Below are 19,575 nucleotides of genomic sequence, written 5' to 3'. Positions count from 1 at the left end.
ATAAAGCTTATTGTTGTTAAGTGGTTTCTGCCCTGATTTGTATACGCACTGTCAAATGGGGCTAACTTTGAACAATAAGTCATAGATAGTCCTTAATCCTGAAGAAATCATCTTATTTCTCCATTTTCAAAGTTGTCGGTGCTACCTGAGAGTTTACTTAACCTTTTCAAATTCCTCATTTTGGGAAAACATGTGATTCCTTGTTATGTCATGATTCACCAAGATTGAATTCTCTCTTGTAATGAATAGGGCAGGTTATGCAGAGTGAGAAAAAAATGCAAATAATGATAATATTCTCATGGAAGAAGCTTGTGTTCCTGAAGCAGGGAGCATGATGGGGTAGGAAGTGGGGAGGAAAATGTCTTGTCAAATAGGAAATGTTTTGCAGTTGCTAGTCTGTATGTCCATTTGCCTGAAATGAACTATTTGCCCTACTCAAAGAGATGATACTTAGCAGTGCCTTTTAATTAAATTGCAATTTTAACATAGAATGATAGTGCTGGGAAGTACCTAGAAATCCTCTGGCCAAACCCCTCTCCTTCCTCCAGCCCTCCCAAACAAATTTTTAGGACAGAGAAGAGAGACTGTACCTAGGATTTGGTTGTCATAGGGCCCTCCTGGAGGAGGACATGCTCTCTACCAATTCAGGTCAGCTCTTCTAAACCTTATAGCTTTCAGAGAGTTTTTTAATTGCCCAGTGTCCCATAGCCAGTATGTGGCTGAAGGCATTGAGTACTTGAGCTCATTTCCTTCTAGTTCCAAGATCCACTGTACCATGGCAGCTCCATAGTGCAACGGATAGAGTTCTGGACTTGGAGTCAGAAAGACTTCAGTTCAAATCCTGCCTTAGATACGTACTAGTTCTGTGATCCTGGGCAAGTCATTGAGCCTCTGTCTAATTCAGTTTCACCTGTAAAATGGGATAATAACTGCACCTACCTCAGAAGGTTATCAGAATCCCATGAGGTAAAATATGCAAAGAACTTTGTAAATCTTAAAGCACTAAGTAAATGCCATTGATTATTTCTTTGACATAATTATTGTTGTTGCTGTCCCTGCTTCCCCATGTTAGAGAAAGGAAACTGAAGCCTTGTAATCATTTGCCTCAGGTCACAGAGCTAAAAAGTGAGACTTCTGATTCGAAATCTAGTATTCTTTCCATTATACCACAGCTACCTATGTATCTTCATTTGTTGTGTACAAAGACTAATGGGGATTAAAAGTTGTTTGTTCTACTTCCAGGGGAAACTAAGGAGAAAATTTCTAAGGAGGGGAGAATCCCTCAAACATAACTCTTCCTGTGGAGATTATCATAAGATATCAAGGAATGTAACAGCTTTTGCTCCAGAACACATGTGGTGTGAAAACTGGAAAAAATAAACAAGAAGGTTCACATTGCACACACATCTCCAAGGGACATTCAAAGGGTCTGCCAAACCCAGGGCTTGACTTGCCAAAATATAGAGAAGTAAACGTGTTGACAAAAATACTAGAGAACAACAGAGGACAAGGAATTTCCTGGCGTTGAAAGGCTCCATTCGATGCCAGCTATGTGCCCATGCCCCAAGCTGGCCTTACACATTGGTAGAGTAAACTAGGGTCATAGAATCATGCAGAGATTTAGAGTTTTTATTTTACATATGAAGAATCTGAAGCCCAGAAAAGTTGTTTGTCTGCCCAGAGTCACACATACAAATAAGAAGTGACAGGAGTCCTTCAAAGCCATTTCCAACATCTCATCACACTATACAGCCTAATTTTTATGTTGTGATGACGGGGAGAAAAAAGAGAGAGAGAGATCAAGCAAAATTGCTCGTTAATGGCTTTCCTAAGTCCAAAGGGAGAAAAGGCCCAAGGAATTAATTTTATTCAGTCTGTGGGAAGTGAAACAAAGGCTTAATAGTCATTAAGTAAACCAATAAAGAATACCCATTGTAAGACCACCAACATTAAACAGAGGAAGAAATGGATTTAAATTACATTAGAAAGAATTTGGAGTAGGCATGAGAAAGATTAAGGGAGACAACATGGCTCAGTGGATAGAGAATTGACCTCAGAGCCAAGAAGACCTGGCTCAAGTCCCATTTCTGACACACTGGTTGTGCGACATTGGACAAGTCCTAAGGAAACTCTCAGTGTTCTAAGCCACTCTCAATACAGCAAATTGCAAAGAAAATGCTTATCTGTATCATCATTGGGAATTTCCCCCTTGGAGAGATCCTGATACCAATAAAAGCATAAGTTTAGTCTTTCTCACTATGAGGAAGAAATGTTATGCTTGCAGAGCATGAGGATTGAAGCACAATGTTGTAGTCTCCAAAGTTTGTTGTTGTTCAAATTTTGATTTATTTTTAGATTTCATACTATTTGTTAGCACTTGAAGAATGGAAATTTATATCCCTTCCTTGGAGCAACTAGGTTGCACAGTGAATAGAGGCTGGGTCTGGAGTCAGGAAGACCCATCTTCCTGGTTCAAATTCCACCTCAGACACTTCCTAGCTATGTGACCCTGGGCAAGTGACTTAACCCTGTTTGCCTCCGCCTCCTCATCTGCAAGATTAGCTGGAGAAGGAAATGGCAAATAATTCTAGGATCTTTGCCAAGAAAACCCCAACGGGAGTCACAAAAAGTAGGACATAACTGAAATGACCAAATAGCAACAACCAAGTCTAAAAAGTCACTGTTTCATTGTTCTAAATTGTACCCTAGTGACTAAAAAAAATCAACATAAGGCACCTAACCAAACCAAAGAACTGTTTAAGAGAATCTGCCTTGCGGATATACATTCCTGGAAAGAGAATAGATAAACTTTTTAGATGCAAGTTTGAAGGGTAAAGTGGAAACTGTGGTTTGCCTGGAGATAATAGCTGAAGTTCTGTTTGAATTCATACTTTCCAATGAATTCCCACAAAAATCCAAGAAAAGACTGTGTTTGGACTTGGATATGACTCAGTCGTAGTTTGTAAAACTTTACTTTCACATTTAAAAACAAAAGCCTTTTCCTACCAAATTATTTTCTTCCATATGATATTTATGCTTATTTTTCTAAAGTCTTTGTCTTATCTACCCATTAACAATATTTACCAGAAATACAGAATAATTCAGTTGCCTAAAAATATTCAACTTATTTAATTAATAGCTTTGGATGCTGAAAAAAAGACTACAGTTTAAAACTGTGCCTGCCATAAAATCTATTTCTGAATTGGAATGCTAAAGTGGCAAGTTGTAATTGCTCACTTTGATAACCATCTGGCTCTTAAAGAAAACAGAGTTGATATACAGGTATCTTCTACTACTACTTCTACTCAGTCATTTTTTCATGGTATAGAGGTAGTTCAGTGTCCTTTAAAGATCTACTAAATAGAGTCTTGACTCTGCCAGGACTTCGCAAACTGGAATATCTTCAAGTAGCATCCCAGTGACAGACTATGTATCTGTTGTCATAGGAGAAGCCAAACTAAGCTCAGACAGACTCAACACAGAAGCATGTCTAGCATGGCATGATAGAAAAAATGTAGGGATTAGAATCAGGAGACCAGAGTTTGAATCCCAATCCCTACATAATCATCAGCACCATAAATCATTGACAACCACTATTTTTGTAGCATTTGGGGGTTTACAAAGCACTTTACAAATATTATCTCATTAGACTTACTGTGTGATCTTGGGCAAGTCAATTAATCTATGACTCTCAGGATCCCCATTTATTAAGCAAAGGAATTTAACTAGATTATTGCTCAGGCCCCTTTCAGCTATCACTCCTATGATCTAAACTTCTTTTAACTACAAAAACATTTGCATTGATGAAAGGTAGTAGTACCCGCCCCAAAATTAAAGGGCCTTGAAGTCTTGAAGGAATCAAAAGGGAGTTAAATAATGACATTCACACAGTACACCAAATAGTAATAAAAGACTGTAGTAACCTTGTGTTTGACAAAAGTAAAGATCCAACTCTTTGGGATAAGAATTCACTATTTGATAAAAATTGTTGGGAAAATTAGAAAGCAATTGGGCAGAAACTCGGTATAGACTAATATCTTACACCATTTACCAAGATAAGTTCAAAATGGATATATGAACTAGACATAAAGGGAGGTATCATAAGCAAATTAGAAGAGAATGGAATATAATAGCTATCATTTATGGACAGAAGAATTTATTAATAAACAAGAGATAGATAGCATTATAAGATGTAAAATGGATAATTTTGATTACCTTACATTTAAAAAGGTTTGTACAAATAAAACTAATATAGCCAAGACTAGGAGGAAAGCAGGATATTGGTGGAAATGATAGATAGTTTCTCAGATAGAGATCTCATATCTCAAATATATAGATAGCTGTCAAATTTACAAGAATCAGAACCATTCCCCAAATGATAAAAGGTCAAAGAATATGAACAGTGTTTGGTTAAAGAAATCAAATTTATACATAGCCATATAAAGAAAAAAAATGCTCTAAATCACTAAATATTAGAGAAAGACGAATCACACAGACTAGTTATTGAAGAAAGTAGTCCACACAGTTGTGGCCTGACTGACTTTTATGGGTTGTGACTAAACACTTTCTGTTTCCATTGTTTGTTCAAAATGAATTATTCCAGATATTGGATGTAAGGAAATAGTGCAAATAATTTTTCCTCTGAAATTTTAGCTAAGAACGAGACCTTGGCAATACCTGCTGAATCTAAAACACCAGAGGTGGAAAAAATACCAGCAAAGCCTGTAACAGGTAAAAAAAAAAACAAAAAACTCTACATTTTAGGGATATGCAACATCTCAATTATTAAATGATGTTTAAAAAAAACTTTCTCGCTCTTACAAAGATTAAAGATTAAAGTAAATGGTAGGAAGCAGCAATAAAAAGCTGAATATTAATGAAAATAAATAATATTTAACATGGAAGCATGTTTAATTTCAAGTTTGTCACATCAGCAGATATTTATGTTTAACCTAAATCCTACAAATAGTTTTTAGGTGCTTTGGTATATATCAGGTACTATGCTAGGTCCTGGGACTACAAAGGTGGAATTTGAAACAATCTCTGCCCACCGGATACTCAATGTTTCTTGATACCTCCTGTACTTTTCTGTCCTCCAGGTACTCTCACAGGCTCTCTGTTCTATCACTGGAACACACTTTCTCCTTAGTTCTGCCTGTTAAATCTTCCCCTCTCTTTAAGATCCAGTTCTAGTACCATCTTTTCAATGAAGCCTACCTTCATGAATCCTGTCAAACATGATCCTTCCCTTCTCAAAAAACCTCAAGCACATTTCCTAATCACCTTCTTCTTAATCACATTTTACCTATGTCACTCCTATTAAGTTGTAAGCTCTTTGAGAGTGTTTTTGGTTTGGGTTATAATTTTTTACATTTATGTCCCCAGGAGTTAGCATGATCCCTTACATACAGTAGGTGCTTAACAAATATTTTTGAATTAAGCTGAATAAATTTAGAACTGGTGCTCATTTCTAATTTTTGTAGTATTGGCAGGTTATTAGTAAATAAAATGTCTATTCCTTTTATCATAGATTTGCTAGGGTTTACAGGTAGCCTTATCTAAAGAAGAAAGGGTATACCCTTCAAGCCACTTGTTTTATAACCCTTTTTCTTTTGGAGAATTCAAACTTGCTCATGATTTATGTGACTCTCCACTCTCCACAATTTCAATATGGTTGGTAAACTCTAATAAAAGTACAAGAGCCAAAAACTTCAATTTCTTTTCTGCATCAAAGATTCTGCTACTTTCTTGGTTTGTCATGATGTTGGATGTGAGATTTTAGATTTCCAGATTCTTTGCCAAATCCCTTCAAAATTTTCCACTTCAGTAATTTTTATGTTAAAATCAAAACATTTTTTTCTCCCTAAAGGCACTCTTTCTTGTTATAGATTCACAGCATGTAAGTGTCAGCCTGAACTTCTTGTACCATTTTCTAATTTTCATTGTCATTGTTTAATATTTTTAAATTTTTTACTGAAGTAAAGGTCTTGCCTTTGATCCTAGGGTGGAGTATGGCAACCATATTGATACATTTAACTTAGAAACTAAGTCATTCTTGGGTCTCCATTCCAAGCTTTTCCAGTGGGGCAATAAAATCTTATTTTGTGCTAGTTCTGAACAGATCTCCTGATTCTAATCAAAACTCACTAGGATAATTCCTTGATCTAAGCTACTTGAGAAAAGAATGACTCCCAGTTGTTAGTATCATTTGTTTATGAAAAAAAAATCTTATGGTTTCTTATTTCTTTATTACATCTAATTTGGTAAAATTGCTTTATTTTTTTTAACTTTCAGTAACAATGGAAACTGTTCGAAGAACCACAAATCCTGCTGTGACTAGCGTCTTAGAAATTTCAGAAAGAACTTTAGGTATTGCCAAAAATTTTTTCTTTTCATAAAAGAAATCTCAACATTCACAGAAGAAATGACTAACAATGGTGTTTTTAATTGATTAACGTTCTTCTTCCTTTTTAGGATGAATGAACTTTTTTTTTATAATTATCTACCTCACAAGACTATCTGAATATCTTACAGATTTAGGGTAAAGAAAACATTTTGCAGATTTTAAAGTGTTATACACATATGAGAGTGAGTCAACATGGACTATGCACAAGAGTTCTTAACCTTTTTTGGTCTGTCATTGATGCCTTTAGAAGCCTGGAGAGGACTATGGATCCTTTATGAGTATAAAATTCAGAGGGTAACAAAGGAAGTCAACTATTTTTTAATTATAATGACATTGTTTTCCTATTCAAGTTCAAGGACTCCCCTGGAATCTATCCACAGAAGAACCCTTGCTATTAGTGTATAGACAGCTGGCTTTGAGACCAAGATGATATGGGTTCAAATCCTGCCTATGACACATACTGGCCATGCAACTCTAGGCATGTTAATTAATCTCAAAACTATAAATTGCAGGAAAGGTATCACCCTACACTAGTAGAGGAAATTTTCTCACATAGGCATTCTCTATACCAATGAAATCACAGGTTTAGTCCTTTTCCCTATAAAATTATGATATTATTCTTATTGGTTATTCTTATTTATTGCTGCTCTATTTCATTTGAAGAATAGCAAAAGGTCTAGGATACTCCCTTGTAAAATTCTAGACCAATAAAGAGATGCCTCCTTCAATTACTTTTGTTGCTAGGTTAATATTTATTATAGAAAGGCCAAACAGTCTAACTCTTAAAACTAATAACTTCATGGAAATAAAAGAAGTCTTGAAGTCTCGAATATACACATGCACTACTCTTACAATGGCTTTTGGAAGTTTACACATACTATACAAATATTTTTTTTTCTGGTTCAAGCCTTCATTTTATTCTTTTTTTTTCCATTTGAATAAGTTTATTTAGTCAATTTAGAACATTATTCCTTGGTTACAATAATCACATTATTTCCCTCCCTCCCCTTCACCCACCCTTCCCACAGCCAATGTGCAATTTCATTGGGTATTACTTGTGTCCTTTATCAGAACCTATTTCCATGTTGTTGTTTACACTAGGATGTTCATTTAGAGTCTACATCCCCAACCATATCCCTTCAATCCATGTATTCAAGCAGTTGTTTTTCTTTGGTGTTTCTACTCCCACAGTGTTTCCTCTGGATGTGGATAGTAGTTTTTCTAATAGGTTCCTCCAAGTTGTTCAGGATCACAGCATTGCCACAAATGGAGAAGTCCATTACATTCGATTGTACCACAGTGTATCAGGCTCTGCTCTTTTAGCTCTGCATCACTTCCTGGAGGTTGTTCCAGCCCCCATGGATTCCTCCACTTTATTATTCCTTTGAGCACAATAGTATTCTATCACCAACAGATACCACAATTTGTTCAACCATTCCCCAGTTGAAGGGCATCCCCTCATTTTCCAATTTTTGGCCACCACAAAGAGTGCTGCTATGAATATTCTTGTACATGTCTTTTTCCTTATTATCTCTTTGGGGTACAAACCCAGCAGTGCTATGGCTGGATCAAAGGGCAGACAGACTTTTAGTGCCCTTTGGGCATAGTTCCAAATTGCCCTCCAGAATGGTTGGATCAATTCACAACTCCACCAGCAATGAATTAATGTCCCTACTTTGCCACATCCCCTCCAGCATTCATTACTTTCCTTTGCTGTCATGTTAACCAATCTGCTAGGTGTGAGGTGATACCTCAGAGTTGTTTTGATTTGCATTTCTCTGATTATAAGAGATTTAAAACACTTTTTCATGTGCTTATTAATAGTTGTGATTTTTTTAACTGAAAATCATACTATACAAATATTAAGATGAATCTCCCAAATCTGACAGCTCATTAAAAAAATAGTTCCTTTATGTTCCAAAACTAATTTGTTTTCTCATTTAATTCTTCTTAAGTAAAATAAAAGTATGAATTCTGGAACTTGTTCATATGAAGATATTTTTCCTAAAGAATATGCAAAAGTATTTTGTCCAGGAAAGGCCCCACTAATCTTGAGCTGTGCCCGCTAAATAAATGTGGAAACGAATACTTTGTATGATCCTCTTGTGAAAACCAGGATACCAAAATCATAAAGCATGGAGTATAGAATAGTTAATAATATACTTCTTTATCATAATTCTTGAGGAAATGATTATGAAAACTTCATAGCTTATCTTCATGACTAGGTTTTGATGGTCACTCAAAACGCTAGGAGAAGGGGTCTTGACCTGTGGTCCATGATATATAGATTTGTGAAGCTGGGTGGGGAAAACAATTATGTCTTTATTTCAATATAATTGGTTTTCTTTGTAAGCTTATTTATTTTATTTTTTTACATTTAAGAATTTATTCTGAGATGGATAAGCTTCAGCTGGCTGTCAAAGAGATCCATGACACAAAGAAAAGGTTAAGGAAGTCGTGTTCTAGGGAAATGCCACAAAACATGGTAGCTAGTTGCTGTTGATGATTAAAGCATGCCAAAGATTCCCTCACATTCAACTTTTTCATATTTGCAGTAAAACCAGAGAAGAGCATAAAGTGAAAAAATTACTTCTGGGCATTTAGTCCTGTAGTTCTCTACTTGCTACTGTTTTAGATTTTTTAAAACTTAATTTTGGTCCCAAGAGACATAGATTCTTGATAACCAAGAGAAAGAAAGAACAATTTTTTTGCCTTTGGAAGTGGTGGGGTTTTTGCCATTAGATATGATTTAAAAGCCAAAAGTCATGGTGTAATTTTGAATAGAATTTGATATTTTCACAATATTTCCCCCTAAACACTGAGAACTATTTTTTCCCCTTAACTAGTAAATTACATCATGGTTTTTGCAAAGATTCATTTCTCTTTTCAGGAAGAGCTGTTAAAAAACCAATTCATGACACATAATGGTGATTGTTTCTCCATAAAGAAAATGCTAAAAATAAAGCATCCAAACAGAGGCTCCTTGTGACTTAAGACTTTCCATTTATTCCACAGTTCAATTTAGTTTGAGTTTAGTTTTAATTTATAGTAACCATGAATATTTCTGTGAACACACATCCATGTGAAGATATTTAAATAGATGAAGATAATCACTTAATAATTTAAGAACTTACCTCTCTGACTTTCCATAGCACAGTGCTCTGCACACAGTAGAAACGTAGTGTGTTGTTTTGTGGTGTTCTGTGTCCCATTGAAAACCTCAACAAAATAGCCTTGCCTAGCTAGCACAGGAGTTTGATTTTCTTTCTTGGATCTTGTTTTTCTTTTTCTTGCTATTGATTTTCACCTTGTTCTTTTTTTTTTTTTAATTACAGCTCCAAACAGGCTTCCAGAATTACCTCAAGCCAAAACACCGCCCCCTCTGATGAAACCTAGGGCAACATTGGGTAATGGCAATATTTGAAGTTTGGCAATAATTACTGTATGAGTGAAGAAAAGGGGTTGGTCTTGTAGTGAACTATGTCTCTACATTTGCTCAATTCAGTCAGCCGATCAGGGGATGTAGAATCAATTGTGTGACTGAATTTTCTGATAAATTCACTCAAAATAATCCTATTAACTCCTCTCCCACTTTTGTTACATCATATTCCATGAAATGTTGATTTTAAAGAAGTTAATCTGGCTCTCTAGCTGCAAATCAAATGGGTTTTCTGGATGGATTGAGGATGAATGGATCTTGATTTCTTGCTCAAACTAAAGAAACATTGCTTGAACAATCTGTTTTCATTACAGTCTTTGCACATTCATTTACCCAAAATGGAAATATATAATTTCCTATCTTCTCCAATAATTTTCTGCAAATACTATTTCTTTTTGCCATAGCTTCAGATGAGATAAAGTGGATTGCTTCAACAACCAAAACACCTGATGGTCCAAAAGTTCTGCAGCCCCACACTGGTAATTGCCCTTTAAAATTTTGTTTTGTTTTTAATAGAGTTATAAGAATAATACTAAATAACTTTCATAGGGGTATAAGGGGTTGATGCCTAGATTATGACTACTCTGTGATATAATGACTAATTCTATTATCATTTATTATCTGGGAACTTTTTTTCTTGCTGAAAAAAATTAGCTATTTTATATTTGTTTCAAAGATACGTATTTCAATTTCTGGTCAAATTTAAAGTCTGTCATCTAATGAATTATAAGCAACCCCAGAATTTTTCCCTTTTTTAGAGATAAACTAAATATTTTATACCATAATAAAATTTATAGTCTTGGAACTGAATACATAACAACAAAATGTTTTCTTTGCAGGTAGATACTTGTTGCTACCTCAAATATAGAACATGTCAAACCACATTTAAAAAATTGTCTTCAGGCCTCGGGTTCTTCTTCTGTGTCTGCCATTAAATTGACTTTGGCAAAGTCACATGCTCCCTGTGGACTTCAATTTTCTAATGGCAGAAAAATAAGAGGACTGGATTAGACAAATGACTGTTTCAAATTTCTTCTAGTCACGATTTCTGTTTCTTTAACGAATACTTTAGTCAATACCTTACAAGTGTCTCAAGCTGTTTTCACACCATAATGGATTATATGGTTAAGTAAACTGCAGGAAAATTACCTGAAAGCATTCTTCTAATTCAATAGAAGGGTAAAAGGGAACAGCATTTTTAAAGCGTGGACTATGTGCTAGGTTCTATGTTAAGTGCTTTACAGATGTTTGGTATATCTTGATAGAATGTGGTCTTCCAAACATTGAAAATATAACCCAAATAAAAGCTTTTTAAAAATTAAACTCGGAGGCCTCTCAGTGGATAGAGAACTCAGTGGATAGAGGCTCAGTGGATAGAGAACCAGATCTGGAGATAGGAGGTCCTGTGTTCAAATCTGACCTCATATATCTCCTAGCTGTCTAACCCTGAGCAACCCCAATTGTCTAACCTTTACCATTCTTCTGCCTTAAAACTGGTACTTAGTATTGCTTCTAAAACAGAATGTAAGGGTTTAAAATTCTTTTTAATCCTCTCAAGATGATTACAGTGTTCCTTTTCTTTCTATTAAAATCTAATTTGTTAAATATAAGAGCATCTACAAAGGACAAAAAGAATTCTTTTAATTATTTAATTTGAATTTATTATTTAATGTGTTATTAATACATTAATAGATGCTATGATATAATTTTACTACTAAGCGAATCAAATACACCAATGTACTCCTAATTTTCCAGTCACAAAGATCCTAATTGAGGAGCTTTATGTCATGACAATCCAGGATGGTCAAACAGGATACTATATTTGGTTTCTCAAATTCTTTGGATGAATTTAACTCTTCTCTTCTCTAAATGGCACAGCTTTTGCTCCTATAGACATTTGCTTAGGTCTCCTCCCTGATAAAAATAGCTTCAAACATAAAAATTCTAAATCATGTCTTAGTAGTAATGTAAATAGCTTACAGGTTCATTTTTATCTTTTCTCAAAGATTTTTAATTAGCTTTGCCTTCATGTGTGAGTTGATGTTCTCTCAAATTTCTCTATAAGTTAAAAGTACATAATTTTTAAAAATTCTCAATGACTTAGATAGCTTCAGTCTGCATAGTCAAGAGAATAGAGAAATAAAGATAAAAGAACTCTTACTGCAATGGGGAAACTATTTAGAGTATTCAGAGGGCATGAATCTGGTTCCTAATTCTGAAATTTAAAATTTAACCTACCTGAATCTCAGTTTCCTTATTTGTAAAATGAAGGGTGTGGACTGACACAAACCAAAAAAAAAAATGCTAGGAAACTGTTATCAAGATGATTTCTAAATCTGTTATTCTATGAACTCCTATATGAATAATTACTCTTTAGCCTAGTATATAAAATTATGAATCTCATGTTGTATATCCTTATAAAAGAATTAAAATTTACTTGTATTAATGGCAATCTTGGTTATAATATAAATATTCTTCTTTTACCTGGAAAACTTTAAAATTTCTAAATGCCCTGATCTTTCATTCAAGAAATAATACTTTCCTACACGATTATGATCTCCTTATTTGGAATTGTCATCTGAATGAAAACTTCTGTAAAGTACGCTCAAATAAGTGAATTGTATATTGATTTCTTGGGCAAAATCAGGATTGCTATTAAAATATAAAAGTGGAAATAATAAAGACCTCCCCTATAGCTATACATCAGGAAGTCAAATTAAATCTAACTTCTATATTTAAAAAGAGAGATGTTACAAAATAGTCAGGCAATTAGTAGAATCTAAAAACAAGTCACTTTCTGACAATGGAACTATACCGGTTTTAGATTGTTGGAAGATGACCAAATGATTATGATTTCAGTGTTGTTATGGAATAACCTCTGCTAAATGTCTTGGTACATTACATCTCAGTGAATTGTGGCTAAGAAAACATGTACATACTTGCTAGGAGACTCTAGGGATAGAATAATATCATTTTGTATTTATAGAACACTTTTCTTCCATGGAACTCAAAGTAATTTGTATTTATTATCTTATTCATCTCTCTGATATTGGTAGGAAATAGGAAAGGGGCAACTGTTAGCTCTTCCACAGACTTGGGACTTTATTCTTACAATTTGTAATTTAAAAAATTAACAGTAGATCCTGGCTCTCCGAAATACTTATGCTTTATTTTTCACTCACTATACTAACAGTCCATAAAATCAAAATATACTTCTACATATATTGGGAATTTCAAGATATTTTCTCAAAAACTTCAGAAGAAAGTACAAAAATCTCAATGAAACCACATTTCTTAGGCAAATCGTAGTCATCTCTAAAAAATGATATCTCAGGATCTCAGGCATATTCCTCCTTACCACCCTCTCCAAGTTTCTTTTGCCATATACAACTTAGTGATTCATTGGCTTTTTGTTTTTGTGACTATGGGATGTCTGTCTTTCAACCAGTAATTTTGTATAATGTTTGCTACTTGAGACTTAAGTAAATGTTAATTTTTATCCTTTCTCCCACTTGTCTTTCTCCCTCCTTCCCTCCCCTTCCTCTCTCCTTCCTTCCTTCCCTCCCCTCCTATATTATTGTAGGTTTTTCATCATCCTGTTAATCTTTCTTCATATAATTAAATGTTGAAGATTCACTTGGGCCTCCATATTTTGCCAATTTTAAGAGTTCTGGGTCATGTAAGATTTATACCACCTCTCTTTTTAAATTAAATTTCTTTATAACCCAGTTCTTGGGAAAACAAGTTGGTTTTGTTTCCACAAATAGGCATTGCTGGTCAAGGTCAGAGATTTTCTGAGAAACATTTTTTTACATTTGAATTTGTTTTCCTTATTACTCTTGGCAGATGATTACTGCAAGATTTCTAAGATTTTGGTAGAACATATATTTGAAAACTATACTTTTTAAAGAAATTCTGTTAAGAAGTGAAACATTCTGAGTGAAAAATTATAGTAGTCTGTAACAAATGCCAATTGGATAAGTTTGTTTAGCTTTTTCAAAAGAACTTTTGGGGGACAGTTGCTTAGATATAGCAAAACAAGATATATAATTTAAAAATAGATACTTCAGTTCAACAACATCAACAATTGTACCTACATATGGATTCCTTGGAGAATGTGGCTGCTGTCAAAATCTATTTATGGGTGTTTTAGATGCTACCAATTAAAAAGAAATCCAACAAAGAAAAAGAAAAGGAAAATTGACAGCATATTTCCTCAAAGCTAACATTTAAATATTCCTTCTCATAAAATTTTGATCTGTTTTACTTATGGAAGAAAAACCTTGTTTCTAATTCATTAATTTTTTGGCTTTGCTTTATTGATTCTTGCTGTTTTGTAATCTCGCTGTCTTCCATTTGCTTAATTCTGGTCGTTAGGGACTGGTTTTGCTTTTCAGCTTTGTGTGCCCTTCTATTAGATGATTCCAGCTCCTTCTCCAATTGTGATATCTTGTCTATCAGACTGCTGATCTCTTTCTCCCATTTTTTTTCCAAAAGGTTTCCATATTTTGGGTAAGCTCCAGCTTGAGATCTTCCAGAGCTTTGTGGAGAGTTTCCATTTTGGGAGGCGTGTTCTGATTTTGTTTGGATTTCATCCTCATTCTCTTATTTTCCTTGGATACTCCCTCCATAAAAGTTTTCAATAGTCACTTTTTTCCCTCCTTTCTTCTTGGAGGCTTGATTTTGGGCTGTGTGAGCCATTCCTTTGGTGGTTTTATTCCACTTTCTTTTTTGGTCTGGGGTCTGGGTGATGTGGGCGAGTTTTCTGTGAATTTAGGTTGCCTCAGACTAGTTATTCCCAGCCTCCGAGGTTTCTTAGAGCATGGGCCCCTGTGTTCAGCCCAACTGCCCAGGCGTTCAGCGTGGCCCACCCAGGTGTTCAGCTCTGCCCAGGTTCTCAGCACAACTGCCCAGGAGTTCAGCTCCGCAGCCCCCTGTGCTCAGCGCAGGATTCTCCCGTGAAACCTCCCTGAGAGGTCGTTTCCTTGCAGTCTTTAGATCCCAAGGACCCTGGTGTGCCCCCCCCCCCCACAGAAATGCTCCTCACTCACTCACTGTCCAAGTGAGCGCTCTGATAGCTTACTCTGGTTTGGTGGGTGCGTGGGGGGGGGGGGGGTAGGGGTGGCTCAGTTCACGTTTTTGTGTGAGCTTTTCCTCCTCCTTATAGTGTGAAAATGTTCAAACCCCATGTACCTTCGTTTCTGTGGGGTACTGGAGAGTCCCTCCATTCTTCCAAAGGTGGTTTTTATGCTCTTTTGAGGTAGTCTATTTCGTTCAGTGCCGGGGAGGGGAACCGAGTTGCATCTAGATTGCAGCCATGTTTACCTGGAAGTCCAAAACCTTGTTTATATAAATGTCAAAAAACATTTCTATAAAAGAACAATATAGAAGTTGAATTTGTCAAATTAATACGAGTATATTATAAATAAACAAGTCAGAGACAAAATTGGTGAACTCATTGGGAATGCTTTTCATTTTTAATGGGATTGTCTATTTGAAAGGCATATTTTGACCCCTAATTAGCCAAATTTGTTAGGTAACTGCAGTTGTGAGATTAAACTTTTGATAGAAATTTGTGAATTTCCCTAATATAAAAATAGCAAGACTAATCCTTGGGATATTTCAAATCTGACTGCTAACAAAGGTCCCAAAGTGGTCACTAAGTAGTCCTTGAAGCAATAATACCTTGGCCAGTAGAATTTCTGAGCTGAAAGGAACCTTGAAGGTCTGCTAGTAGAAACTATAGTGAAAACATGAATCCCTTCATCCAGAGGTCATCTGGTCTCTGTTAAAACACTTCCAGTCATGGGTAACTACAGTCCATACCATTTTTAGAAGCCTCTAGTTGTTTAGGAAGTTCATTCTTATATTGAGCCAAAAAATTCGACTTCTTGTCTTATCCTAATAGTTTTAGAAGGGAAAAGAAATAACTCAGTCTCAGATGTATATAAACATGTGAACACAGAAGATGTTCCTTTTAACATCATTTCTTGTTGAAAATTATTGTAGAGCATTGAAGGAGAATTCATGTGATTTAACCAGGTCCTATACCTAGTCCATAATAGTCTTATATTCTCATTCAAGAGTCCTAGTATGATTCGTAGGGCTTTTAAATTCTTGATAGATATTTTTAGCTTAAAAAAAGAAATCTTGATGCTTTTGTTGTTGTTTTCATGTAATACTTCCAAGGATAAGCCTCATGTTTTCTAATTGTTGATCCCCTTCCCCCCAAATTTGCAGACTTCTTTTTTTTGCATTGATTCTGACTCTTAGTTCACCAAAATAACTTGTGCATAGTTTTGAGTCTACTGTTTTCTTATTCTGTTGTGAGAATTCTGACTTTTTCTCATACTGCAGAGAAACTCCATCCCAATTGAGGATGATGAGTCATTGTTATTGGAATGGAAAATAGCCATCTGAATTAAGTACCATGAGGCAGCTGCAAGTTAAACAAAAAAGAAGTAATTGATAGTGATTCCAAGGTTATGGTCTAGTTTCAATCCCCCAAGAACCTTCATTTTGTTTTCTTTCTCAACTCATGATCCCCAAACCAATTGACTCAGTGACTCTGAACTATTCTACAGATCACAGAGATATTTTTAGTCTTCCTGTTGCATAACATTGCTCCTGTGCTATCTTGAGACAATGAACAATTACATCTAACTGGTTTTCCTGACAGAATATGAGAACACTTTATTTTCCCAATTAGAAATTGCATTTATGACATCAGAAGGAAGGTGGAGAATGCAAAATGCTAGAAAAATTATCCACATTCTAAATGACAAAATCAAATTCTGAATATCACCAGAGATGAAAAAATGTAAGGAGTATTGTACTTAGAAATAGACTATTTGGTTACTGGGGGCTTCACTAAGAGAATTTTAAAGAAAAAAAGCAGAGCACTATGTTTGTCCTGTGAGCAGCTGATTGCAGCTGACCTCATCTATCCAATTGGAATAAGCCCTAGAGAGAAAGAAAACAAGACAGGAGTGGTGATGCTCTGAGAGGACAAAAGTAGAAATAATGCACCAGATGGTTTACAGATTTTTGTAATTATTGTTGTTGCCAGTTAGAGATTTATAGCCTGAGCCTTTGCTTTGTTTGGTGAGTAATTTTTTTTTTGCAAATAATAGCTTTATAATATTATAAAACCAACCAGCAAGATATCACCTTCTCCTTGAGCCTGAAGAAAGCATTATTCATTTATGCAAATAGTACTGAGAATTTCCTGAGTTTTGTGGATTCTTAGTGTATTCTCATACTAGCAGAAGGAATGGTAATTTAGTTGTTTGTTTAATTTTCTTCACTAACCTTATCTTCATCATTCATTTATATGTGGTTTTTGAACCATCATGTGGGGGTGGTACCTAAACTCTGGCAAATATACCACAAGAAAGATTTCTATACAATTCTGAGAGAAGATGTTTATTTGTTTTCTCAACTAGGTCATATAGACATTTTCACCCCACTGGGTACATTGTCAAACATGCTGCTATAGGCCTATTTCATAATAGGCAGGTGAATTCCTATATTAACATTTAAGATAAGTTTTTAATAGAATTAGAAATTTTAAAGAAAATTAAATGGAGTCTTTGGCTGATTTCCAATTACAATTGCCTTTTTAGTGAGCCATAGTGTTCCAAAATAGTTTTGGGCCATTTATAATAGACTTTGAAAAAATAATTATTTTGTTCATGTGGCTCCTTTTCCCACTGACAGATAGTTAGGAGATTATCTTCATGAGCTCTCATAAAAAATAAACGGATCACTTGGTGGCCAATTTAGTAGTCATACTTCCCAAATTTAGGTTGTTCCTCAAACAGCAGACTCTTGAATCAGGGGATCTGGGTTTAAATCCCATTTCTTACATCTGTACTATTTTATGCCAAGTCCCTTGGTAGTTATATCTATCAAAACATATTATATGCATATGTGTACAAATATGTCTCAATATACGTATATATGTGTGTGGATTGGTAATCTTGTCTCCAAAGGACAGCATTAAAATATAATAAGTAAATGACTATCTGAATCCAGTAGAGCTGAATGTTGGGGGCTTTATTCTTAAGCTTCATATGATTTTCCACTTGTTTCTCCCATTTATCAATCATCTGAACTCCAAAAATATCATGAATTGATTCTATCTGGTAAATATCCTATTTTGATCAACTCTACTTGAAAATAACTTTTATATTAAAGGACAGTCATTGTTTTGGAGTCACACAGGTTTGACACCGAAGGGCAATTTAGGGACTTGGATTACTAAGGCCACTAAAAGGACTAGTATTAGCAGTGGTTCTCTCCAGATAGGGGATCCTTCCTCCAACCCCACATAGCTTAGTCACAACTCTCAGCTGAGGAATGGACATATGAAACAATGGGGCCCATAGAGTTGTACTTGCAATTTAAGTATGAAAAGAGAAAAGGCTCAATACTAGCATCTGAGAAGTACAATTCCTGGGTGGATGAGCCTAAGACTAGTTAGTGGTCACATTAAAAAACTGAAAGAACAAGTTCAGGCTTTGAGATGGGGTCTGTATTTCCTTAATACCATTTATATGAGGATCACAATAGAAGTCAGTCTGCTTTCTTCAGCAGCAAATGGGTTATTGACTAACTGTTGTCACTTCATCTACATAAGACTGATAATATCTCATTGACAAATCTTACAAACTTCCCTAGACCCACTGCCAATAGACAGTAGAATATTCTACCTTCCAAGAGTATTAAAAATAAATTTCTCAGTATACTTAACTTCATTGGCACTCAGAAAATGCAAGCCCCCTTTGACAATCTTGTAAAATTATAGGCTTTTTCATTTTTCTGAAATTAACTCTTTTCATGTTATTTATGCTAATTAATATATGCCAAGCAGTATAAAAATGCTTTCTCTGGCTATTGGGATATTATACATTTTAAAAATAGAATAGTAAGAAAGGCATCATGGACAGCAAAAAGTGAGCCTGCCTCTGGGCCAGCAAGATGAGGATTTAATTCTCTCCTCTGAAAAATACTGGCTATGGATCCTGGGCAATTAACTTAACTTCTTTAAGTGCCCCAGGACACTCTTTTGAGTTATACATTTTAAAATAGGTGTAAACTTGCATGAGTAAAAAGTTTCCTATTTTTAAATATTTTTATAGCTACAAATATTGATTCGTTTGAGAAAACATTAATATACAGTGTCATTGAATTACAAGAACTCTCCCTGAGTATTTTAGCTCTGTAGTCGGGTACACATATAATTTTATTCTACCTTAGAGCCATTATCTCAGTAGTGAGAGATTAGATAGTTCCTACTGTCATGAGTAACAAAATTCTAGTGTAAATATCTTCACTGTAGAGACCAGCACATCTCTTCTTTTACTTGCATCTCCACTTCCCACTCCTCTATTTATTGTTTGTTTTAATTTAATTTTTCCCTCTTACAGGACCAACTCATTGAAGAAATTTCTTCACAACTTTGTTTGATATAAAATTTCCAAGTATAAAACACAATTGGCCTTCATTTTTATTTTGAAATTGAATGCACTTTCTCTTTTCACCTGAACATGAAATATAGCCTTCAAATAAATGAACTTTCTAGAGGTCAGATGCTTTTGTTCCAAGGATAGCTGCTCCTGGGTGACTGGGAATGGAAATTGAGTAATCCTTTTTGAAGGGCTCAAGAGGATCCAACGTAGACATTTGTGTGTGAAATTCCAGTTGTTAGGTCTGTAACCTAGGTTCC

At 35.0% G+C, this 19,575-nt stretch overlaps 1 protein-coding gene across 6 annotated transcripts in view; it reads left to right on the top strand.

Moving 5' to 3' along the window:
- The window catches only part of ABI3BP (ABI family member 3 binding protein), a 293,851-nt gene that overhangs the window by 160,844 nt on the left and 113,432 nt on the right, over positions 1 to 19,575 (top strand). For all 6 annotated transcript variants that reach the window (XM_056793404.1, XM_056793406.1, XM_056793407.1 and 3 more), the window contains exons 10-13: positions 4,654 to 4,731; positions 6,295 to 6,369; positions 9,742 to 9,813; positions 10,250 to 10,324. In XM_056793404.1, coding sequence (XP_056649382.1) covers positions 4,654 to 4,731; positions 6,295 to 6,369; positions 9,742 to 9,813; positions 10,250 to 10,324 — 300 coding nt within the window. The remainder of the gene's footprint in view (positions 1 to 4,653; positions 4,732 to 6,294; positions 6,370 to 9,741; positions 9,814 to 10,249; positions 10,325 to 19,575) is intronic.

Source organism: Monodelphis domestica, chromosome 4 (assembly GCF_027887165.1).
Source record: "Monodelphis domestica isolate mMonDom1 chromosome 4, mMonDom1.pri, whole genome shotgun sequence".
NCBI lineage: Eukaryota > Metazoa > Chordata > Mammalia > Didelphimorphia > Didelphidae > Monodelphis > Monodelphis domestica.
The sequence above is the reverse complement of the archived record's forward strand: the minus strand, read 5'-3'. Positions and strand labels throughout refer to the sequence as shown.